The 26,480-nt window shown below is 35.1% G+C and overlaps 3 protein-coding genes across 4 annotated transcripts in view; 2 read left to right on the plus strand and 1 right to left on the minus strand.

The window, feature by feature from the left end:
• Positions 1-4,270, plus strand: part of LOC140787570 (uncharacterized) — a 5,103-nt gene extending 833 nt beyond the window's left edge. Inside the window, exons 2-4 of the mRNA XM_073136561.1 lie at positions 1-63; positions 571-687; positions 4,029-4,270. The exon at positions 1-63 is cut by the window's left edge and continues 109 nt beyond it. Of these exons, the coding sequence (XP_072992662.1) occupies positions 1-63; positions 571-687; positions 4,029-4,151 (303 nt within the window). The 3' untranslated portion in view covers positions 4,152-4,270. The remainder of the gene's footprint in view (positions 64-570; positions 688-4,028) is intronic.
• Positions 4,271-6,331: 2,061 nt separating this feature from the next.
• Positions 6,332-12,458, minus strand: LOC140786274 (uncharacterized). The gene is made up of 9 exons (XM_073134575.1): positions 12,148-12,458; positions 11,793-11,990; positions 11,436-11,533; positions 10,871-10,961; positions 10,583-10,783; positions 10,216-10,472; positions 7,485-7,575; positions 7,192-7,408; positions 6,332-6,646 (listed from the first exon to the last, which is right to left on the minus strand). Exons 1-9 carry the CDS (start codon positions 12,313-12,315, stop codon positions 6,432-6,434), a joined length of 1,536 nt encoding a protein of 511 aa, XP_072990676.1. The 5' UTR covers positions 12,316-12,458; the 3' UTR covers positions 6,332-6,431.
• Positions 12,459-14,505: 2,047 nt separating this feature from the next.
• Positions 14,506-25,582, plus strand: LOC140786899 (uncharacterized). Of its 2 annotated transcripts, none has more exons than XM_073135607.1 (13): positions 14,506-14,925; positions 15,032-15,084; positions 15,170-15,250; positions 15,378-15,451; positions 15,546-15,628; positions 15,903-16,006; positions 16,492-16,634; positions 16,716-16,763; positions 18,260-18,312; positions 19,585-19,669; positions 19,774-19,840; positions 19,932-20,042; positions 25,025-25,582. In XM_073135607.1, the coding sequence occupies exons 1-13, from the start codon at positions 14,642-14,644 to the stop codon at positions 25,105-25,107; spliced, it is 1,269 nt and encodes a 422-aa protein (XP_072991708.1). In that variant the 5' UTR covers positions 14,506-14,641; the 3' UTR covers positions 25,108-25,582. The 2 variants fall into 2 exon arrangements, with proteins under 2 accessions (XP_072991708.1, XP_072991709.1); XM_073135608.1 differs by having other exon boundaries at positions 14,507-14,925; positions 15,035-15,084.
• The last annotated feature ends 898 nt before the right edge of the window (positions 25,583-26,480 follow it).

Raw genomic sequence — 26,480 nt, forward strand, 5'->3', positions numbered from 1 at the left:
ACACCTGATATAGCAAAAGCCTTTCTTGGTAAATTGGGGTTTCAGTCCATGTTCGTAGCACAGGTGAGACAATAAGAGGGCCTTTATCTTTTATGAATCTGAATATGTTTTCAAATACTGTTATGGTTGTTTTCGCCTTTTGGTCCCCATTTTTTGACAAAAAAATATTATTCAGCAGTTTATGTGATTTATTTCTAGATTATAAAATTGATACAAAGATTCATGTAAATGCAACAAATGGATAAAAAAAATCATGTTTGCGTGTATAACATGTTGTCACTCTTTGATGCTAAGTTCAAATTCCAGAGGAAGATATCTAATATCATTATTAATAGTGATGAACAGTCTTATTTGTGGTAATTCCGAGTAGGACATTGTGGGAGTTTCTATTTCAACCATTTGAATTTTGGTTTTGTTTTCTGTAAGGGGAGAACAATTCAATGATACCTAACTTTAACCAAATCAGTATTTACATTAACTTATTTGTTTTAACTAAAGCATACTCATTATATACAGTTCTGATGAGATAATTTTCTTTTAAGTTCATGTTACGCTTATTCGTTGACACAGGAGATATTTTCTAGCTGGAGTCATAAAACTGAACATTTCCAGAGGATCCATAGGACGACTGGTATACATTTTAAGTCAATGCTCTTTTTTGATGACGAGGATAGGAATATTGAAGCAGTAAGTTGTCTATACTATTTATTCATTTTTACTCTTGTTTACATGTGAATCACCATTAAAATGAGAACTAGGAACAGAATTGAAGTGCAGTCATTTCACGAGATAGTTAATAGAATGACAGTAAAGTTCTAAATTGTGATATAGAGTCAGGCATATACATGTACATGAGCTTTTATATTTGACATACTTACCTGACTTACTAGAAAAGGTATCTTGTGCATGGAAAGAAAACAGAGATGTTAGAAAATAGGACTAATACATTATTATAATTCACTATTTAAATTAAGATTTCCTTGGACTAAGTTTAATGCAGCCCAATCTGTGCTTGTATGTTTTTTAAAAACTATAATTAAACTTATTTGTTAGTCTTCCATGAGTTAAAAGTCACATGTTTGGCACATGAATAGTAAGTTATTTTTAGATATAATAAATTATCCTCACAAAGATCAACAAAATAATGTTTGGACAATTTTTCCCTCATCTCCTTCCTTGTACTAAACTAAAAAGGTCTTGCCCTCTTCTTTCCTAAACAATCTTCTTTCCCATGGTCTAAACTTTTTATAGTTCGTACTATCTCTTCGTTCCATCTTTCTTCACATGGCTTCTAGTGGGAACAGTAATAACACCAAACTGGTCTCACTTGAAGATAGTTGAGAACTAATTGCAAAAACTCATATTTTCATCAAGTCATAGAATTCGACCCTTAGTGTTTTGTCATTATGGATCAAGAGTTATTAGGATCTCCGATCAATACTGTCTAAAGGTAGATTGATAATTTTAAAACATAATATTTATTATCTAATAAAATATAATAGTTTATTCAACTACAAAGGGGTGGAGAGGTAAGTTAGAGGATTCGATAATGAGGGATATATTTTTCAAAAGTCTAGGGGCCACTTTTACCTTTTTATAATATAAATGAGCAAAGTGATATTAGGGTAAAGTATAGAGGGTCAATATATAATTAAACTTTGTTATAATCACCCTCGAGGAAGATGTTTGTCGATCCAAGTTGTTATTTTGGATAGAATTAAACACGGAACTTTTGAAGGCAATAAAGATCAATCTAATCGTTGGAATAACTTGTGATTTGGATATGTCGTTCCTTTGGAAGTCACGAATTGATGTGGGCATCATCTTCAATTTGACCAAAATAAAATTACTTGAGTCCAATTTTGGTCTAATTATTTATTTTTAATTTAAATAATTAATTAAATTAGTCAATTGATAGATATGGTAGCCTATATGCGGGGATGTCCGCATTGAATTATTATCTAAATTGGGTTAGTCAATTTAGGTAAGACTTAATCAATTAGGATCCTATTAGGAAATAAATTCCTATTAGAATCTCAATTGATAGTTATTGCAAGCTTATATGTGGGGGATGTCCACATTGATTTATTACCTAAATTGGGTTAGTCAATTTAGGTAAAATGATCAATCAGAGTCCTATTAGGAAATAAATTCCTATTAGAATCAGCTAGAATCAAAGTTGTTAACTTATTTAAGGGTTATTGCATAAGAAACAAGGACAAGTTGGAATAAGATTTATTTGAGATCTCTCACTTTTCTCCCCTATGGTCTTCTTCTTCTCTCTCCCTTTTTTTCTCTCCCTTTCTCCTACTCTGTCTTAAGATTCTTCTCTAATCTCTTCCACTTTCTCTCTAAACATCTCTCCTTCTTCAATCTCTACTTTTTCGTTGGTTACTGCTGTTGTCCAGAAGATTCTAGTAGTGAAAGAAAACTTTTGGGTGCCCGGACATGAAGAGGAGGACTTGGTTTCAAAGTAAAAGCACTAATATTCTATTTATTAGTAAACTTAAACTCTACAGTGTTTCCTTACATCATATTTTAGGCCTTTCTACTATCAACATACTTATTTGAGAGTTGAGGAAGCTACTGCCTTATCTGAGTGGTTTTCTCTCCTTCTATTTAGTAGTGATCCTTTTAATCAATTAACTTCTTATCAGTTATTGATTACTATATTTTACTTTAGTTATTTGTTTGGGTCGATTGTTCTCCAAAACATTGCATTCATACTAGATTTGCATCACGAATCCAACATAGCTGGAATCTCATTGATTGGGTAGGTAGATCAAAAGATATTAAAAAAAAATAATGACCAAAAGTCAGGAGATTGCAGGATGAACGTGGTTGATGGAAAATTGTGTGTATAATGGCTATGGAGGATGGGGATAGCACCTTGAACAAAATGAGGGGGAGGAAGGAGCTTTCAGGTATGAATGGTCGCTGGAGTGAGAAGGGAGCTTTCAGGTCTGGATGGTTACAGGAGTGAGAAAGGAGAAGCAACAGAGGATTAACCTTGACCGTAGAAGAAAGCTTTGGATGGATACTAAGGGGGAAGAAGGATGAGGAAGAAGGTTGGTTCAAGTCTAGATGCAAAACAAAAGGTTCAATAGTTAATAATTCCAAAGTGGCTGCTATCTACATATTTGGAGGCTAATCAATCATTCAATCGTCCAAAAACCATAAATAAAACTTAATGCAAAACAACTTAATCGACTGACGTCCGAACACCCTTCAACTACGTTCAAACGACCGAAAATAGGGACTGTATGTGTGAGCGTTATGCAGGCGTTTGAACGCCTTTTGATCGACCAAAAATAATGCTCTGTATGTGCGAATGCACCAGCCAGACGTTTTTTTTATTTTTATCTAAAATAAAAATAGAAAATAATTCAGTTTGAGACGGATTGGTCATGTCTTGTATTATAATCAAGAACCGCAACAAGCTTATCTTTTAAAATTAGTTTAGGGATAGTTGCACTTTCATCCACTAAACTATTACTCATTTTCATTTTCACCTCCACTTTTTTTCCTTAAAAAGTGACCCCTTAAATTCTTAGAAATCATCAAAGTGTTCATCTGTTAGTTATCTGATACTGTAAAAATTACAATGCATCCATGTTATTGTGCGCACTCTTATCTTCATCAATAACACGATTGTCCTTATTTGAGGGGGGGGGGGTGTAAATGACATTTTGCCCTTCCCTTCAATGTCTTGTGATATTTGATCACTTCTAAGAGCTATCATTTTGCAGGGGAAAAAAGTTGGGGTGAAAGCAAAAAAGTAATAATTTAGGGTGTGAAAGCATAATTATCCCAATTGTTTGTAGTTCTCTCACCTTATTTACTCTGTCTGTTTTATGTCATTAATGTCTGTCCTAATGTCATGCTTCTCTCAGTTGTGCAGCAGTAACTTTATTCCTCTAACTTATGTAGCAGTTTTTGAACAAACTCCAAAAGTAAATAGTTAGGATCTACCTTGCAACTTAAAAAGAGGGGTGTTATCGTATCACATTTTTACCTGTCTTTTTCAGGTGTCTAAAATGGGGGTATCCAGTATCTTGGTGGATGATGGAGTAAATCTTGAGAACTTTAGGTTGGGACTAAGAAATTTTTCACTTAATTTTGCCTCACCGGACATGAAGCAAGCAGAATAATGTTATGTGGTTAAAAGTTAATAGTAAACCTGGTATTATATGTATGCATAAAGAGTTTGTGTATATTGGTAATTGTTATTATTTGCTTTTTTTTTATCAAAGTTCTCATATTTTTTCTATTCTCCTTTTACTATATGTGGCATCACCTGCTTTTTTAACCCGGGATGTCTTCTATGTGATCCAAGGCCTTTCTTTGTTAACGATTCAAACATAGTAGATGATTGAGTTGGTTGTTATTGAGTAGAGACCATTAAAGGTATGTAAGATGAAAAACCGAGAAATATAATTTTAGCTGAAATTGGTGGTGAAACTATCAGACCCTGTACTTGAGACAGTGACCAATATGGTTATGTTTTGCCTTGTCCATCGGATTTTTCTTGGAAATCTAATTATGGAGTTTGATTGCTTATCAATCAAGTTTCCGAGAAACTACGAACTTTTGCTTTTGCTGGGCATATTAGTGCCCTCCAAGCTCTCTTGGTCCGTTCTAATCCACAATCCTTTGAATTAATTTTCTATTTATTTGAGAATGATTGTGTAGATTGTTTAGTTTAATATTTAGCTTACGTTAAGTACTGCCAACTCTAAATATGTGCGAATCAATCACAACATATTACATGGGTTTTTTCATTATAAAAAAAGTTAAATGGTGTAATTTACTAATGGTGGAAAGTTTCGCATATTTGGGAACCGAACAAATGGAGTAGGAATATGTTGATGTAGAGTTACCCATTGCGTACAATATGTGAGAAAACAATCAACTATTAGTTAAGTAAACTTCTCTTAAAAAAAATAACTCCACTTTACAGTGGAAATCCGATCCTGTTTACAAATTGATCATGATCTAGGTGCTTTTGGCGGTTCCTCGTGTCTAGTTCTGCCTTTATCACTGGGCGTGTTACCGAACGACAGTTTCTGTTTTTCAGAAAAGTGTTAGAACAAGACGAACAAGGGAGGGGGAGGAGGTGAAGATGATGGGAAAAGGTCGTTAGGACTTTACAAGATGGTTATGGTAGATAACTCGTCGAAGAAGCCACGTTTCTAACTAAAATACTTGATTTACCACCGGAGAAAAGCCACACCTATCTTGGAAGGATGAAGTCATACAGGAGTTGAGTGAAGTCGTAGTTGAGAAACGGGCATCTGCAGGGTTAAACCTCCTAATAAAGTATAATGAGGAGTGCAATTATAAAGTATAATGAGGAGTGCCATTAAATTACTTATCCCTATTGTGTTCCGCTCACATGCACTTTTTCTAAAGTTTATTCCACCACCGTTCAGCTATTTAGCTGTGAGACCAGAGTTTTTGACCAAAGTAGCCTTCTTTTAAATTATATCCTACATTTAATATTAAAAGAGATCTATTCTGTTGTAACCTAAGTAAAATACTAACTTGTTAAACATTTTACTTTTGAGCCCAACGCTGATAGTATCAATATTTTTTTTTTAAGTAAAATGCTACTTTTAACAGCGTTCTTACTAAAAAAAACGATGAAAAATTTAGTGTTTTGCTAGGGAATGCAGATACACATAAAATATCAAATAATAAAATAATTTATTATTAAAAAAATTGAATTATTCAGTGTTTTAAGACGCTGTACTGAGTTTTACATGTTATAACTTTCTCATTAATAAATTATTTTGGATATATAATATGTTATTATGTAGATGAAAGAAAAATGAATTCAATGATCTTAAATAAATTTATATCATACCTCAAACGAGAAATATATAATTAAAAATATAAAAAAAATGTCTGTACTATTGTAGTCATAAAATGTATCATTAGGAAAAACATCATAGTTGCTCTAAATTTTACTTTTATTCTTTTTAATAAAACACTCAAATAGTCAGAAAAACTTTTTTGGTGTTTCCACCTAAAAGTAATACAGTCACAAGTTCAGCACTTTATTTAAAGTTACAGTGAAATAGCCTCCGTTTTAGTATTAAGTTCGTGATGAGATTTATTTAGGTAAAAAAAGTTAGAGAGCGCTAAGTTTGTCAAAAACTAGTGAGACTACGACCAACTGGCTCCACTGTCCGTGCTTCCAACTAGCGGAGTTTTGGCTTTACCCAAAACCCATTGAAGTGGGTTTCAATTATACAATCGGAGCAAAATAATCATATATATTATGATACATATTAACCAAAACAAAAGGCATAACAAAAAGGACACCAAATTCCAAGATCACCGAGGTAAATCCCATCAAATTTAAAGTGAGAAAAGCTCATTTACAAACGCTAGTAAGAGACAATCCAAGCTGGTATAGTGTACTCAAATCATACACTTGGCATAGACGTAGACAGGACTACGTATGCGAGGTACTGGAGAGCTTCCTGTATTTTGCCCAGTGCACTGGTTTGGTCTTCACGGAGATGGTAGGAAATTGCAGTAGCCTTTTCTCGTATTGACTTTTCTTGTGGAAGACATTCGTGTGCATCAGAGGAAGCATTTAGTATAGACGATAGATGGGCTTCAATTATGTCTGAAATGCCTAAAAATGCAACAAAAGATGTGGTTATATAAACAGACGAAAATGGAAGAGAACCATGGAATATTGGTAATAGATAACATAGACAAACTTCAGCTTATGCACACTACTGCATCCTATCATATTGTTAGGCAGCTCTAATCATTCTGGATCAGATTATCCATCTGTTTAAGAGAAACACAGAAGATCTGCTGTCATTATATGGCACCATGGGGTTTTATGGGACTCGCCAGACTTTGGCAGTTCCATTTTCCTTTAACTGCAATATCCTATACCACCAAATTGGGCATTGGCCATCGCCAAGCTCCAATACCTACAATTTTCAAGATGTTCAGAAAACTCAAACCTATCGTTCTGGAGTTCGTTTTCATTGACCAACGCCACTAACTCCTATTCCACACAAGGAAATGGCTATCCCTTCATGAAAGAGGAAAGTTCACCTCACAGGCTAACCGACACTTTAATTGTCCATATCCCTAAAGAAATACAGCCAAGCACTAACAAAGAATGTAATGGAGCCTAAGAATGTCATGATAATGATAAGATACCTGCAACAAAACTATTAGAGACTTCCTTTACATCCTCAGACATAGATCTGGCCTTGCATCTGATGATCTTAGCTTTCAAAACAGAGTCTTCAGGCCAATCGATCTTCCCAAAATCTCCATCTGATTCTTCACTCATTGATTTATTTGCACTGGATATGATCGACTTACCGAGCATTAGAAGTTGAGATACTGCAGAGCAACAAAGCTCTGACAATCTCTGCAGGAGAAGATTTAATTTCATCAGCAATTCATGCATATGAATTTAGTAAACACTAACTATCCCATGCACATACATGAACTCCCTCTGAGTGAATACTCTCAAGTCTATCAGTAGTTCGTTGGAGTATTTCATTTGCAGCAAGCCCCCGAAGAGAAGATGAAAACCTGCAAACAAATTTGAAAGTGGATCAAAACAGTTCCTAAATATTAGCAGTTTAGCACCCAGAAAGAGCACATAAATTTGAAGTTCATTCACCTTGATCAAGTTTCATCCAGAATAAACACAGGTAAAACTAATCAAAATGAGGCAAAAAAATCTGATGATGAGAGTACTTGTGGAAGAATATATGTAGAAAAACTACTTAACAGTACTAAAATATTGTATTCCTCACAAAACTTGTAAACAACACTACTACAATATGATTATGTAACCCTGACTACAATATAATTATGTAAATTTACAATTAAAAAAAAACAAAATTTGTTGCACATATATAGGAAGGCCAGTAGATTGACTATAATTGCCATGTGGACCTTAACAGAACATCAAGGCATCATGTGCTGTGCAAACAAATTGACATAATCATTAGAACAATGTAAATAAGGATATCCACACATGATATTAAGGAGATTCAGGACATGTATTGGTTTGTTAAATTGGAAATAAGAAGAGTAAATATAGAGCAAACCCAAAATAACATCTCTCACACAGAGTAAGATAAGAATGGAAAGCTTGCTAAATCATCAAGCAGGCAGAAAAAAACTCCACTTTGAAGTGTTCAAGAGATGAAAGTATTTTCATACTTCAAATACAAGGTCTAAGGAAACATGAAATAAACTAATTCAAATACAAGATAAGCAAGAAGTATCGTTGCTAGTGTTAGATGGATGTGTTAAAGAATTAAAACTAACATCATGATTGATATATAAAATCCTTTCATTGTGAAATTTCATGCAGAAGATGTATCAAGCACAATGAGGATAGTCAATTTAAAATTTTAAAAAACTCATTCAACTTCGGACGGCGATCAAGCCAAAAGATATATGAAGTTCAAGTTGCAAGGTAAAAAGTTCTCTGTAGTTCAAACATCTATTTGCTTCATTTTCTTATTTCTGTGTGGAATATATTCTAAAATAGAGATTATTAGGCATCATCTTGCTGAAGATCTCTCCAAAGTCCCAACGCCCATGGAGTTCATCAAACTTCATCTTGTTGAGCATCTGCCATCTCATCATTAAATCTTCTGACTCAGGTGGCTTTCCTTCCATCACTTAATAGCTGAGAAAATAATCTGTCCTCTTATTCACTTTAAATATGTCCATAAATATCAATAATATAGCGCATAACCCATCCACATGCTACAATGTGTGCCAGAGAAATTCACAAACAGCATTGTCGTGTTGAAAATCACAATACTGTTACAATTGGCCGACCATGAATACATGACAAGCAACATCTGGCACTTACGTTTGTAAAATTCAGGTAGTCATACTCAAATTACTTCTTGTTGCAGTTGACAAGTCAAATTCAGGTCACAATTATTTGAATATATAGTTCCACGAGAAGGGCATGTTGATGAGAATGTCTAGAGCAAGGCGGCCTAAATAGAAAAAGTCACCGGTGTGTTTCGTCTTGTCAGCTATAAGGTATAAAGTATAAACAACAATGCTTTAAATGATGAAAAATGAGAAAACAGCACATTTAAAAGTAGAGGTGGATGAATAATGTTACTAGAGAAGATAGCACAAGAAATGATATAAAATAGACAAGAGTTGGGACTAGCTATCATAAAAAATAGGTTACATGAGAATCAATTAAGATGATCTCGACATGTCCAATGGAGACCGCATAGTCCACCAGCCCAAAAGGATGACTTCATTCAAATAGGGCCCTTGGGGTAAGGGAAGATAAAATCTAATGTAGGAGGAATTAGTAAAAGGACAAGATAGCGCTTCATTCTCCACAAACACTTCTGAGATAAATTAGAGATAAGTAGAGGAAAAGTATCCATATAGTCAACCCCAAAAGGCTGGATGGAAGTTGTTGCGCTTGCAACATGATCCTCAAGAGAAGCCCAAAAATTTGAAGGATAATGGCACACTGTTCAATCACACTCTCCAATCTGAACTATAGCCTCCTTGTACATCTAAAGCTTCATTTAGCAGCCTCTCTCTATTGATTATTTCTAGCAGTCCCAGGGTAAGAAGAAAGAAGGGAGTTGGAATTAAAGGTAAGTATTTAGAAGACACAAGAAAGAAAGCATTTGTTGAATTATGTTTGAGATTTGATTTTCCCCTTGCTTCTCAGCCCTCACAAACATAGAAGAACTTCTCAATAAGAGGAACTCTCTAGAATTCCTAAGGATAAAATACTTATAATAAAGGAAAAATGCATTAAAAAGATCAATGAACAGATAGCAAAAGAAAGTAATCATTTGAAGAATAAGGGACAATGATAATTATCAGACTTCCTTTGGTACTGGGAATACTCCTAGGATTGTCTTTTGCACCAACATATCACAACTCTTCATCATTCATTTGATATCTATTTTTTTGTGATGTTTCATATACCACTACTTGATTTTCTTTTTCTTTTTTCCTGAAGCTTACAACAAACAGTGTGAAACTCAAAGGCGATCATGATTGACTGAGGATAGAGGGACTCAATCATGGGTAAAATTACCACAGCGCACCTCAATCTTATGTTTGTTATCTTACAATAGTAAAATAAGATCATAAGACGTGACAATAATTATTATTCATCAACCCTTGATCATTATCTCTTGACAATTTAAGACTACTTACCCTGCAGCCATATTAGCAGCCTTGCTGACACTTGAGTCACGCAAATTTTTAATCTCAATATCACCATCATTTCTTATCGTCTCAATGTTCTTTCCTTTATCCAACTCTTCTCCATTTTCCTCAACTTCATTTCCCAAATTAAAAATTCGCTGGATCTCTCTAAGTTTTGCATCATAGAAAGATTTCTGTTCAGACACTAATTTTGCTTTTCTCCTGTTAAATAGCAATGCAAAGTGACTTGATAGTGCATCTAGCTCCTGCATCTCGGAAAAAGAAGAAACTTTCAAAGTCTAGTTAACAACTTAATTCTGAAAATAATATAAAACATGCACAATGTACTGAACAAGAAACAGCATCACTGTATTACCTCGAGCTGATCAGGACCTCCATATATGTAGAAGCATCTGTCAAATGTAATTTCCTCTAACTGCTCATCTTCTGCTTGTTGATCAACCTCATCAGAGATCTTCTCGACTTCAAGACCCGTCTCAGCAATGAGTAATTCCATGGTCTCCTTCCCAACTCGCTCAAGAACTTCCATTCCCTTTGCTGTATATGATTTTCCTGTCTGTAGGGAATGAAGTAGAAAAGAAAGAATCAGCAACTAGCAATAGAGCTGGGCAGTGGGAGACAAATCTTCAACTAGAAATCATACCTCTAATAAAGATGGTGCAAGTGAAGTGGCCTTGACAGGCAGTGCACCGTACTGAATAGATTCTGCAAGGTTTGCAGCAGAATTCTCCAGTCTGAAAGTACACATTGCATCATGCGATGAGCTCATAAGTAGTAAGATATACTGATGAAGATCATGATGATGATGCAAGGACAAACAGCTCCTCTTCTCAAGAAAGGAATGCTTACAAGGCTAAAAAAGGGAACATGTAGCAATAAAGTTGCCAAGCAGTAGTATACATTCTAAAATAGTGTAAATCACATCTTCACAAAATTGGGAGCTAACACACGACTGGCCAAGTGAACTACGTCGACTTAGGGTATAAATCTTAGAAAAAGTAATTCTTGTATAATTCTGGGTCAAGCTATACCAAGAACCAACCAATCCTGACTGAATGGTAAATTTTAATATAAAGAGATGACTTCCTCAAAAAGTTGAGCTTAATAAAGTTTGTTCAGTGCCTTCAGGCAGTTCTAAGTTATTAATCTGTAAGTTTATATAAAAAATTTATGTGCAACAAAGAGGGAGAAGGGAGAAGGCTGCATACTTGTGGACCAGGTTTGAGCCTCCCTTCCAAGCACCACCAAGTGCATACCATGCTCCTGAAGCGAAGCTTTCTACTGAACTGTCAATAACCTTAAGACCCTGCATATTGAAGAAAATGGAATTTAGCAAATGAGATCAGATCCCTTATATGCGTTATGACATACCAGCATACAGAGATAATAAGCGGCACAGAAAATTAAGAAAATAACAAATATGACAAGAACTTGGAGTTAAACATCTGATAGATGAAGGAAATTCATAAAACCGAAATCACGTATAACAAATAGTGAGAAAAATGTAAGAGATAGAGATATCGGCCTAATTTCCCTGAGACGGATCTTCTATATACATGACTTGCCTGACCAAGCAGAGAATCGTCACTGGCTTTCTCCAGTTTATCAAGTGTGGACCTGCGGAGTCGTTCATTCTCGCTAACTTCACTAGCTTCCCCTTCATCTGGAGATTCGGCCGGCTCTAGCGCGTCCACTGATTTGGAATCAGTAGCGCTTTGGATCTCCGTGATGCCTTTGGCAGCATTCTTGGCAACCTCGACGGCCTGATCCCAAACGAATAGCATCAGTTGCCATACCAAGGAAAATAGAGAAGCGATAGTTCGTGGTGCACAAGAACGCAATCAACTGGTGCTGTTAGACCTAATTTACGAAAGGAAAGGATTAAATGGTCTAAAGATCTGGCGATGAGTTGGAACATACATTGCGAGAGATCTCTTCAGCGGCCTTCTGAAGATCCGAGAAGACGGAGAGAGAAGAAATTCCCCACCCTCCCCATCCTCCTCCGCCCAATTGTGGCTTCTCGTCCTCTTCTCCTTGTTTGCTTGAGGGCGTCTTCTCCTGCTTAACCTCCTCCCCCTGCTCCTCCATCGTGTCAGATTCTCTGGATGCCGACGGTCGGCCGGCCTCCTCCCAAGTCCAAATCTATCACTCCCTGCCTCGATCGGTCCGACTCGATGGAAAAAGGGCGTCCATCCTGCTGCGGAAAATACTACGCTACGCCATCCACTCTCCGACCGGATCGAATTTTGCCGATCCGACCCGCTATCCGACCGGATCGAATACGGGTTAAAATATTTTACTTGGTCCTGATTCGGATACATATTCAGGTAGCAGTTTATTAAAATATCTGGAAGGATAGCAATTTATTAAAATATTCGGTTCCATATCTGAATACGGGTATATCATATATGTATGAATTCCAAATTTAGATATCCAATATCTGAATACCTGAATACTATATAAACTAATCCAACCTAATCGAACCAGTTAAGATAAAACCCTCACCTAAGTACCACCGACCATCTTACCCTCTCAACCCTCGTCGTTCACCATCAAACTATTGCACTCTCAAAAACTCAAACATATTCTTATTTATATCCCTTACTCTTTTCAGTGATCCATCGACTCGTATGGCTCCGTCTCACTCTCTCTAACAAATTGTGATTATCATTGTGTCATGGCATTGCCAGGTATCTTTGATCCCACCATCGACAAATCGTAGCTAATTTTGGAGTAGATTGAACCCTCTGATCGCCACCATTGTTGCCAAAATACCTCCACCTTGAACTTTGCTCCTTGAGAGTCGTCACATGTCATGGAGATTTTGAGTTGATCCATTTGACATGGATACATTCCAGTTCTAGACCTAATTGTTCTCTCCATTAACACCAGCAATGCTCCCTGTACCATGAACTTTAGTGACTCCAACCATCTAACGCCATCCTCATCTCAAGTAAGCAATTTTATTTGTTCTTCATTTATATCTTATATATGCATATTAATTCTTTAAGATCTATTTTTTATGTTTAGGAGTAGTTTTAATTCAATTTGTACTTATGTTGGACTTAATAGTTCCAAGTTTCCACGAGTAGTTCCAATTTTTAATAGTAGCTCTAATTTTTAGAAGTTGTTCTTCAATTCTTCTCAAGTTCAACAATCAAATTAATGTTATTCATTTATTTTTGCAGATCGCTCAGTCAGCTTGATTGAAAATTAAAAAAATATGAAATGTCATAAAATTATGGTGGAATTGATAGTCCCTTCGAAACATTGCCTTTTTAAGTTTAACTATTGATCATTTTTTGTTATATCTAAGCATATATGTTATAAAATGTTATGAAATTATAGTGAAATTGGTTGTGTTATAATATAATTAATTATAGTGTTATCCTCTTTTTGTAGTAAATTATAGTCAATTATAGTTATCCTCTTTTTGTAGTGAGTTATAGTCAATTATAGTTATCCTCTTTTTGTTATGAATTATAGTCGATTGTGGTTATCCTATTTTTGTAGTGAATTATAGTTGATTATAGTTATCCTATTTTTGTTGTGAATTATAGTCAATTGTAGTTATCCTTTTTTTTATAGTGAATTATAGTCGATTGTAGTGTTATCATCCTTTTGTAGCGAATTGTAGTCAATTATAGTATTATCCTCTTTTTATAGTGAATTACAATATTATCCTATTTTTGTTATATTTAAGCATAAACACGGTGATCTTATGTTTTTACACTAGCCGTTTTGAAATTTATGGTTTTATATTATAGCAAACTGTAGTGTTATTATCTTTTTATTATATCTAACCACGAACATGGTGATCCTATATTTTTGCAATAGATGCAAGTTTATTATATTTTAGAATGGGTGGTCTTATGTTGTTGTAGCGAATTATAGTTTTATTATCTAAATGATCTTATATATAAACGCTAAGTAATAGATTTATATTTATATCCGTTTGCATTCTTATTCGATAAAGATTCAATATCGTATTCGTATATTTTTAATATTCAATTCATATTCGAAAAATATTCATATCTCTTTACTTATGATATAATTTTATATTTTATTACCCGTTAAATTTATATATTCATTTAGTTGTGATATAATTTTATATTTTATTATCTGTCAAATATCTATATTCCTATCATAAAAATATGAATCTAAATATAGTTTGAAGACTCTCTGATCCGGCTCTCACCCGTTAGACAAAAAATAAAAAATATACAGGTTGAAGAATGGAGGAATGGGCTTATCATGTCACGTGTTTACTCACGTTAGTCGCCCTCTGGGCTCTGGGTAGGGTTTGAAACCCTGTGGATTCGGTCATTCGGGTTCGGCGCCACATCGCTGCCCGCTCTCCCCTATAGTCGATCAGCTTTCGATTGCCCACGGTGACGGTCTCTTCGTAGAGACCATGGGAGCGGAACACCCGCAAGAGATGGAGGAGGAAAAGGGAGGACAAATAGTAGATGAGGCGAGAGAAGTGGAGAAAGAATCCGGTGTTGTTGAGCCATGGCCCCTGCTCAGATTCGATTTCCCTCCTCGCAGGTTGTACCATTTCAGCCGCCAATTCAGGACGAAGACCAGAACCTCTAACCCTAGCGACAACAATAACTTCCTCAAAGGTGTCAAGTGGTCCCCTGACGGCTCCTGCTTCCTCACCAGCTCCGACGACAATACCCTCCGCTTGTTCTGCCTGTAAGTGTAAGCCCTCTTCCACCATTTGCATTCGCCAACCGAGATTGCCGCTTTCCTACACTTACTCGTATGTATCCGTCACTCTCGGTCTTCTTTCTACCAAAAGCAGCCCAGAGACTGCCTGCCATGTGGAGCGCGATGCAGCTGTAGATGGGGAAGGTACGGTGCGGCGTTTTATTTCGCTTCCGCTGCTAGTAGACTACGAAAACTAAAATTGTAGCTGATGCATTATTCGACCTTGCAGATTCCTATGTCGCGAATCTTATCGTGAGTGAGGCTGAGCCAGTTTACGACTTCTGCTGGTACCCTTACATGTCTGTATCAGGTTGTTCATCTTTTTCATAGAGGAAGAGAAAAAAAAAAAATTAAGAACCTGAATATAATGTGATTCCAGTTTCCCATCAGTGCTAGATAAAAGTTGACGAATGATGACGTTCCTTGCTGTTTTGTAGATCCAACCACCTGCGTTTTTGCAAGCACTACTCGTGACCATCCTATTCATCTGTGGGATGCTGTTACTGGTCAGGTGTGTGAAAACTTCATAGTAGGAATGTCATATTTCTAGTCTTCTCCTTCTTTCGGTTGAATAAGCTATTGATATTCCGCAATGATAATTGCAGCTTCGTTGCACCTACAGGGCCTATGATGCCATGGATGAGATAACAGCTGCGCTTTCAGTCTCTTTCAACTCCTCTGGAACCAAGTAGAAGAGATTTACTTCCCTTTGCTCACACTTTGTCATTTTCTTTCTCCATCTTTCTTTGCTGCTCTAAGTTGATGCAACTTGTAGGGGGAATCTAAGTCTGTATCCAACAAATCTAAGATATGGAAGCTGGATATATCAGAAAATATCTAGCATATTTTAAACCTAGTATATAAAATAGTAGCGGGGTAGACAAAATCTTTAATGCATGTCTAAATGCATGGTGTTTAAGTATATTCTTTTCTATTAAAATGGCAGATATGTTCTTTTATAGGCTTTTTGCTGGATATAACAAATCTATACGGATCTTTGATGTACATCGCCCTGGTCGAGATTTTGAACAGTATTCTCTTCTCAAAGGCAATGATGGGCCATCAGGTACTTTTTACATAAGCTGGTGTAGTACTTTAAAGTAAGAAGGATATAAGATGTCGAACTTTGGATTCTCATAGATGTAACATTGGAAGATCCTTAGCATGATTTTTAAACAGGTTGATTGAATGTGCTGCAAATGTTCTAATGGTTACCTCTTACCGCAGATGCATATATTCAATATCTATCTCTGTGGGTCCCTTGAATACTGAACATATATCTTAGTTTTATGTGAGAACGCCAAAGAGTGAAAGACATCCTAGTATGCCTATACAGTCTGTGAATTGGGTCTTTCATTTATTTGATATTGAATTTGGGTTACTTGGGATACATGATTATTCATGCTAAGCAGATCTAGAGCAAACTTTGTACTTCATGCATCTGTCTCTTTATCTATTTTGGCAGTGATTCCTCTGAACTTATCTTCTGTTCAGCATTGGCAGTATGCTAGTTTGTTAAAATGAAATTGATTCAAAATTATTTTGACATAGGTATAGTATCTTCAATCTCCTTCAGTCCTACTCACTGTGGGATGCTTGCTGTTGGTTCATATAGCCAGACTACTGCAGTGTATGCAGAGGCTAATATGGAGCCTTTGTATGTTTTACATGGACAAGCAGGTGGTGTTACACAGGTTATAAGTCCATTCTTGTATTTGAGTTACATCCATGAAAAATATGAAGCTAAGATGATTGAAACTAGTTATCATCCTCAGGTCCTATTCTCAAAAGATGGTACCTGTTTATATACTGGAGGAAGAAAGGTAATCTGAGGACTTAGGGTTTCCAATTATCTGTTTACTTGATTTTTGCCAACATGCTTATAATTCTTTACTTAATTTTGCATGTTGACCTCAGGTTTGCATCTGTCCTCTACTTGATATTTGATTTTCTTCAACATGTGCAAGCTGTTTCCTATTTGACGTTGTTATCAGCTAATATTTATTGATGCTAGTTTGAAACGTCAATGGAAATATGGAACTTGTCAAGAATGATGCTACTTGAACAATCTTTAGAAAATGAGTTCTTCTTTGGTTGTTCAGATTTACTTTGCAATTGAAACACCTGCTGCTTGAAGTGGGAGTGGCATGTTCATTATGCAGGCAAATGCAATCTTACCAAAAGAAAAATCTTTTTATGTTGGGTCAGACTGTAATTGGTGTGGCATATAATGGCTTGATGGAATCAATATATATGGATAGGCAGGTTGACAAGGGAGTCTAAATATGATGCTGCAAGATATTGGAGGAAATTTGGAGTGTTCAAAAAGTTCTCATCAAGAACTTAGAAATATGATGGTCCATCATATGGTTCTCTTTCATGCTCTAATATCCCATTAAAAGGTCAGCATTGATGTGCTGACTTTAGCAAGAGAAACTACTGATGGTTATGAAGAATAAGTGGTCTATGATAGAGCTTAGATGGAGTTTGAATATATGTAGAGACATGTATTTGTGCTTATGTATTCCTACTAGAGGTGAAAATGGGTTGGGTTGAATTAACTTCGACTTGATCCGGATTGGAGTTGGGTAAAAATTCCTACCCGATTCGGATTCAGATATAGGTAGGATTTTTGTAAATAAACTGAATACGAATTCGGATAAGGGTAAAAAACTTGGATATATGTTAGATATAATTTTTCGGATACAAATATTGGCTATCGTTTACCCACATATTAATTTACAGTTTTAAATTTGCTTATTTTAATAGTAAATATTGATATGATTATTGATAATGTGTTCTATATTATTTGTAGAGATTGATTTTGCAAGATTTATATATATTTGACATGCAAAAAAAATATTTATTTTTAAACTCTTAATACTTTGTAATAATTGTCTCCAAAAGATAGGCCATAATTCATTTAAAATTTTAGCCACATTTGTTTAATATCCGATCTTATATCCAAAAATTATCTGTATCTGTATAGCTCAGATATGATTTTAAATTTTGTTATTGTTCAATATCCATATCCGGACCCTAAATATGGATTCGGATGTGGGTTAAGCAACTATTCGATCTGTATTCAATCCGTTTTCACTCCTAATTCCTACTCCACAAAATTAACATAGCTCATGGATAAGACCTTCCAACAGTTAGAACCTTGATTACCTTGTTTATTTGATTAGATAATTTGACAGTTTTGTGAAAATTCTTAGGTTTATACTGACAAGAGTTGATTTGCTACTTAGGTGGATTTCTTACAGTAATCAGGATATCTCAGATAGAAGGCTGATTTTGTTTTTCATATGATTCTTAGGATCCATACATACTTTGTTGGGATATTCGCAACACTGTGGACATTGTCTACAAGTAAGTTTCACAGTAAAATGTTGGTTTCCTCACTTGTTACTGAATTCATCTTTAGTTATTATTTATTCAATTACCTCATCAACTTTTTCTTCACAACAAATTTATTCTTAAATGGCATCAAATATGTATTCCTGTTTCACAAACATCTTTCTTCTACATTTGTGTAATGCAAACTGTGTGTTTAGCTGGGTTAATAACTTAATATCCTTCCAAGGTAATTGAGGCCTCATTTTTTCTTACCAAATTCAACTCCTAGGCATCTTGTATCCACTGATCTAAATTGAAAGACTCTACATGTATAATGAGCTAGTATTGTTTTTGGGTCCAATTCATTCATGTTAATTCAATTTGGGAAACTTATATTTGAGGTCTGTTCATTAGTCAAGGTTTATAATTTATGCCTAAAATTCACACGGTGAGGTCATCTGTATTTGTTTCACTGAGCAATTTCAAGGTTGTCAGAGCAAGGACGTAAGAAGAGGAACCCCCTAACAGCCAAGGCACTGGAAAAGGCATGAAGGCACACTAGCAATGATTTAAAGTGCAAAATTTTAACAGATTTTGAAGCAATTCCATATTAAATAATTTTGGTGTTACTTTTGCTTTAATTATAAGCACTTATTGCATAATGTAAGCCAAAGGCCTGATTGCAGGAAAGTGGAGACATTCATCTGTTGTTAAAGTTAAACTAATTGATCTATTATTGGTAGATTTGAAACTACTACCTTCTTTTCACAAGATCAAAACAGAGCTGTCTTAAATTTTCACTTTTCAGTGATACTTCTATTTCTTATGTACTGTCTACTGTCATCAGGATCTATGGAGTAATATCTTGCTTGTTTAATTTTACTTTTAAGCATACTAATATTTTTTATTCATAATTATGAGAACTGGACACGGCAAAATATTGACCCGGTTATAGGTTGGGTCATTAGGTAATTGATTCAACCAGTAGGTCACTCAATCTAGCTTCTAGTTTATCTAGAAATATTTTAAAATTTAAATATTTAAATAATTGAACATTAAGTATTTTTAGGTAATTTTGGAAAAATGAGCAACCCAATTAGGTTGCAAAAATTTGTCAGTGTTGCACGGTTCACTAGCTGAACCTATGGGTTGGCTGGTTATCAATGGGTTAACTGCTTTTTCGGTCTAGTCTAACTGCCCGGTTCAATTCGGTTCTAGTAACTATGTATTTGTCTAATCATTTTTACTCATTCTTTTTTCTTAGATCAATATCCTAAAGAATATTTTTATGGATCCTGTGATTAGGTTATACAGATCATCTGAAAATACAAATCAGAGAATAGCATTTGATATTGAGCCTTATGGGAGACACCTTGCTACTGGCGGACAGGTACTCCCGATCTTTTCCTGGTTAGGGTTTAGGGTTTTGCTATTCTCGCAGATTGCTTTTATTTAGCTAACAAATACTCTGAGACTGTTATCACATGATGGCAGGACGGTCTTGTCCATGTTTATGACCTACAAAGTGGGCAATGGATAACAGCCTTCCAAGCTGCATCTGGTACTTTCACGGCACATTGTTTTTGTTGCCTAGCCAAGCAGAATCTTCTTTTCTTACATTCCATTTAAATCTAATTTCTTTTTATTCTTAGATACCATAAATGGATTCTCTTTTCATCCCTCTCTTCCTTTGGCTGCATCCTCATCTGGACACCGCAGATTCGGAATTGTAGACAATTTTGAGGAGAATTTATCTTTCCATGGTAAAACAAATTGTTATTGTCTTGTATGCAGTATTAATTAAAATCTCCTTTGCATCATTGTGCTTATTAATTTTGTTACTTTCGTATGTAGCATGGTAATTTTCTATATCCTGTAGGCTACATCCATTTCTCTTATTTCCCTCGTACTCATAAGGACAAATATGCTTTATTTTTTAGTTCATTTTCCTCCATTTGGAAGATTTTTATAGATGTCACTTTGCTTGTAGTACTTTGTATTATATATTTATAGTTTATCACAGTGTATTGAATGACGGAAAAGGCGGCCGCCTTGCTTAGCCGAAATGCGTCGGTGAATGGCGGGGGGATGCCTTGGAGGGGTCAGGCGGCCCCGAGAAGGCGTGCTGGCACTTCGGCTCACCCATAATTTAAGCGGATAATTTAGTAGGTTGAGTTTTTTTAGTAGATCAGATTTTTCAGCAGATCGAGTTTAATAACTAAGCTATATATAAAAAGCCCAACACAATCACTCTCTCTCGCTCACTGCTAACTCTCTCTCTCAATAGCACAACGACGAACCCTAAAAAGATTTGTTCCACGGCTGACGATAGTGAAGGCGACCACCAGTTTCTCGCACAGCGAAGTTGAGAGTGGCTGGCAGCAGCAATGCGGTGATCTCTTGCAGTCTCTCTCCCACAACGGACGGTTCTCCACTGCTTCTCTCTCTCACTTCCTTTCACTCTCTTTCAAGTCTCTCTCACTTTTTGTTTACAAAGGTAAAACACTGCAATGAAATGAAGAACAAAAAAAGGAGTGAATTATAGATTTATATAAATGTCTCAAATATTTAACTTTAGGAAGAGATGTATTGAATACAATGCATATAGTAACGTTTTTCTTGTATAAGAGGTTTGTATAGAATTATTTCAAGTGGAAGAAGAGGGAGCAAATAAGGTGAGAAAGGAGTGAGAGATAGAAGAGGCAAAAGAAGAGTATAATAATATTTTTTATCATATGAGATAAAAAAGAAAATTAAGAAGAAAAGTACGATAACACTTCTCTCTTTATACTGTCTCATCAGTATTTTAATGAGGCATCAAGTAGCTGAAGAGTAAATATAGAAGACAAAAAAAGAAAAAATGCCTAACTGAGAGGAAAAGCAAAACAAAATTATGTGTTTCTCATGCAAATAACCCAAGTTTCACATGATCTTTAATTTTTAAATTTTATGTTAATTTTTTTAGACCACTTAAGCAAGTACCCCTTCTGAGAAGTTATTATATTTGCATAGTATTGTCCTTGTATCTCATGATATTTTTTAATACTAAAAATGAGTGACATATCTAGTGAAGACGGGTCTAATGATCTTTTGCACTAATCATCTAGCTAAGTAAATTAAGAATTCAATCATGGCTATATATAAAATTTGTTAATCTTTGACATTTGTGTGTGACTATGTTAATTTCATAATCTTTGATAATATCCTTCAACATAAAATTAAGACATTGTGCAACATATAGCGTCTAATATAAATGATATTTCTTCATCATAAGTAATTGTCCAGTAGCATGATACAACTAGAGTTGGATCAAGTTATATCGGAAGAAATATATTTACTTGAGAAATAAGGCTTTTTGTCGGGGGGCGTTCGAACGCCAAGGACTTGTGTTTGAATGCACCATTTGAACACTTGCATGCGTGCACAAAGACAAAGTACGGGATTTGTGCGTTCGAACGACCTCGGGCCCGTTCGAACGCTTGCACGCATTCGCAAAGACAAAGAATGAAATTTGCGTGTTCAAACGCGTTTCGGCTAGATCGCTTGATTTTTAGGGATTTATTTTTATTGTTTGGGTCAAAAGGGTCCTGTGGAGTGCACTCTAGTTGGGTTATGTTATGAATGAACCTTCTTTCTCTCTATCTCCCTTCCTATCTCTTCCTCCTCGTGCCCTAACTTCACGTCGACCCCTAGCCGATATTAGTTAGATCCTTCCCTCGTCTGTCGCTGCCCTACTTTTTCTAGAAGTGACCCCCTTCTCCCCTCTCATTCAATCTCTTCTCTAATCGCATGTATTCCTATCACTATATTCATTCGAATTTGATTCCTTCCATCACCATTAAAGAACTTTCTTCAATCCAAATACCTAGTCTAAACCTCTCTTTAGTCTAATTCGTAACATAGCATTATAATTTGCCTTATTATTAGTAACCATTTTGAATTATTCTTTCTTTTTTACTTATTTCTTCTATCTATCAACCAAAAAATTTAATCTGTAATTTTGAAATGAGCAACAACACTAATAGATTTCAAAAAAATTATTCACATGCTCGAGTACACTAATAAATTAATTATAATTCTTCCATTCGGTGTAGTCCACTAATTACACATCAGTTTATAATTAAATTTATGACTACTTTTTAAATATTTCAATGTAAGTGTGAAGCTTATTTATTTCTGACTCAAAATATTTAGTAGCAATATCATTTGAACTAAGAGATAGAATGATAGGCCATACTTATTATATATTATCGATAATAGTGTAATAATAAAGACTATTAGCCATGGATCCCAAAATTGGCTGATCCCGAGTTGGATTAGCCGATCCGTCTCGGTTGAATCGGTTGAAACTCGACCATATTGGCTGAAAACAACAATATCGGTTGAAATTAATTTTTTTTTAAATTCAGATTGAACTTAAAATGTATCTAACCTAGGAGACAATAGTAATTAATGTCATCAACTGTCTTCTTTTTAAAGTTTTAGTTTTTACCCTCTATCTCTCACACACACTCTCCTTTCACTTACACTTCACTGAGCTAATTCGGCGGTCGATCTGGTGAGCCCCTCAGGCTAGTCCACACTTTGATGAACTTGGTTGAGTTTTTTTTTTTCTCATTTCTCTTTTCCATCTTTCTCACTCACTTTTTAACTCATCTTTTCTTACTACTACAAAACAATAGTGTAGAGAGATCTCTCTCTTTATATTTTTCTACAATAATATTTTACGAGTATAAAAATTTATCTAATTCAAATCAAAATTTATTATAATTTTGAGTGAGTTTTTTTGTTAGTTTGTAGGCTTCATATATGACTACTTTTTATTTTCTTATTTTTCTATTATTTTTTATAACTTTTTTATAAATTTCTCTGTATTTTAAATAATATTTAGAATTTTACGTAATTAAAAATAGTCTGATCCGATATGAGTGGCCGATACAGCCGTTACAGCCGATACATATCGTTTATTCTAACGATCGATCCCGATTCCCATACTGTGTTTCGGAACCTTGCTATTAGCTACATTGAAAATAATATTGTTTGGAAAAAAAAATAGATAAAACCCTATCAATGTGCTAATTTGTATTTTTTTTATCCCTTGGAGAGTTATTTGTGTACGGGCCTGTTTCTAATAACAGAGAGAGAGGCTAGAGAGCAGAAGAAAGAAATTGAGACGGAGAGTTGTTGCAATAACAGAGATGGAGAGAGAGAGGAAGAGAGCAGAGGAAAGATATAGAGAGGGAGAGGCTAGAGAGAGAATAGAAAGATGGCTTGTCGGAAGTCGGAGGAGAGAGGAAACGAAAAAACATATCCTTGGTCATTGTGTTTCAGTCAAGAGGACGTCAAGATTTCTCCGATCTGCATCGAGTGGCCGCTGGAGGAGAGAGAGAGAGAGAGAGAGAGAGTTTTTTCTCTCACTAGGCTTGAGGACACTAATTATTTGATGCCCCTAGTTCAGATACCCAATTGATAAAAGCGGACCCGTATCGGGCTGGATCGACCGATCCGGCCGATACCATGCTAATACTAGTTGCATGACCGGTTTCGACCAATGATGATCCCAATCTGTTTCGAACAATCAGATTCGGAATTGATCTAACTTGGATCCTTGGTCTGGCTCTCTAACTCTGAAACTACCTTTCTATCCCATCCTCCTCTTGGTTCAGCAAATTTTGTATCCAATCTTCATTTGGGCCCAACAAATTTTGTATCCAATCTTCATTTGGGCCCAATGGTCAACCTAAACTGGATTGTAAGGGAAAATCTTTATCTTTGGAGCTCTCAAGACGAGATATATATTAATTGTTACGAAGTGGAGACCTAATCAGACTTGAACTTATCAAAGTTGTTATGTTGATTCTTAGAGGCTTCAGGAATAATTTGGGAATCCTAATCTAATTACAATTTTTTATTGGAGGCTTTCATATTAGTGTTACTTTTCATTATAGATTGTCTTTAGGAAATGAATATGTTTTATATGGTTTGTCCTAATATTCTCATATCCTCCCTCTATGATAGCTTATAAATATGAGGGAAGGAGAGAGTGTTCAGACATCATCACACAACTTAGAACACACAGCTTAATACCACAAAAGCTTGTGAGAGATCTTATAGAGGCTAGGGTGTAAATACATAGACGTGTGAGTCTTGTAGAGAGAGAAGAGAGAATGAGTTTTTAGGTTAGGTTATAAGTGATTTCTCTCTTATATATTTAATTATTGTGATCTACATAGTGAAACCGGCGGCTGGATCACTGTGGACGTAGCTCTTGTTGAGTGAACCACGAAAAAATCTCATCGCTTGTGTGATTGTTTTTGTACTTTCGCCGTATTCCATTCACCTAGATTCCGATGGTATTCCCAACAATTACTGATACATGGATTCACTTCATTCAAGAAAACAAACCTGTTGCAGAAGAAATAACTATATTTTATAAAGCCACTCATCTGTGAGCTTTTCAGATGGAGGGAAATGTTCCATTGACTGGGAAGTGATTGTTAAGATGGGATATTACGAAACTTGAGCAGCAGTCCCTATATTGTATTACACAGTTCTGTATGATACCAGCATGTAGACCACTATTTTTTTGAAAGCTAGTGCATATAGTATTGGTTTGGCGTAATTTTTTGATAATGATGGCAATGTGTTGGATTTTAATAATTTCTGCCGTTACATCTGTATTATATCTGATTTCTAATACCTGCCATTTTATCCTATAATCAATCTGTTGTGTTCTGCTTGGTAGGTGATGAGAATTGTGCTTCTGTTTGGATGTTCCCTTATTCCCTAGAAGTTGAGAACGCAGCAACCAGCAATTTCGAAGCATAGGATAACAAGTAGAATTATTACATCATCTTGGTGGAGCCGAAGAACATCATTGAGCATCTAGTTTCATTTGCCATGTGATTTCATGCGTAGTGTAAACAAGCCTCATTTTACAAGTGGATGATATCTTGCTCGACCAGTTTATTCCTTGTTGGTTCCTGGAAGTTGCATGACTGGGAAGGTAAAATAGGCTGTTCACCATGGACGATGATTTTCTTGCTTTAGTAGACGTGGTCATGAGAACCGCTATGCATGGAGATAATATCTTAGACACTGAACTCGGCATGCAAGCAGGATGTTAATCCATTGTTGCAAGTAGCGTCTGCAAGTTTTTTGGGTGAGAAAGCTCCAATTTAGTTTCTTTGAACTCATAAGCTAGGGACTTTTGCAATTTAATTATATTTACTTTTTATTTGAGCATATAAATTAAGAGATTTTTGTAATTTAATTATATTTAATTTTTTGATTGAGCATATAACTAAGTGCATATATTTTTTATAATAAATACATATTTATTATATTAGAATACATATAATTTATATTTGCAAAAACTCACATTAAAATTTATTATTACAAATTGAAAAATTAAATGCAATTCAATTATAGAAGCCCCATGTGCAGAACATCGGTTTTTCCAAATTTATTATTGCAAAATCCTTTGTGGTTGGTTTCTCGAAAAATAACTTCGTATTTATGCTGAAGCCTGTTGGGCTTCTAAAAGCTGCGGCCTAGCCAAATTTGTTCCGGCCTGTCCCAAAGAGATGTCCACAGCAAGTAAATTTTTAGACATGCGAACATGTATCCCAACAAGAATACGATTAGTTTATTAAACAGGTTGACCATTTATTAAATGGATCATAAATGAATTATCGGGTAATAATTTGTTTAAATTTATATAAATTATTTGAGTTATAAATAAGTTTATTTTTGAGTTATAAATAGAATTATTCATGTTACAAATGGGTTAGTTAAGTGATAAATGTATGTTAGGTATTAAAACTGGTTAAGCTAATAAACGTAAATATGATTTTTGTAATAATCAGATTAAGCGGGTAACTCATTTATGATATGAATTCGATTATATTAAACTCAAATTTGTTTAAAATAGGGGTGGTAAATCTCAACACAATAACCCTCGGATTTAGCCCGTTTAATAAATAAACAAAGATAATGGGGTAAAATTACTAGCCAGTGTAATAAACTGGTAAAAATAAGAATTGAGTTATGTTCGTGTCGCCAAATACAACTCGTTTTATTAATCGTGTCATATTTTGTGTTAGAATGATGTTGATCCGACCTAAACTCACTTAACATGACTCGATTGCCACCCCTAGTTTAAAGCCTTTGGATTTGTGTTAGATTATCATATCAAATTA

The sequence above is a fragment of the Typha latifolia genome, chromosome 4, assembly GCF_019914945.1.
Source record: "Typha latifolia isolate L0001 chromosome 4, TyphaL0001v2, whole genome shotgun sequence".
NCBI lineage: Eukaryota > Viridiplantae > Streptophyta > Magnoliopsida > Poales > Typhaceae > Typha > Typha latifolia.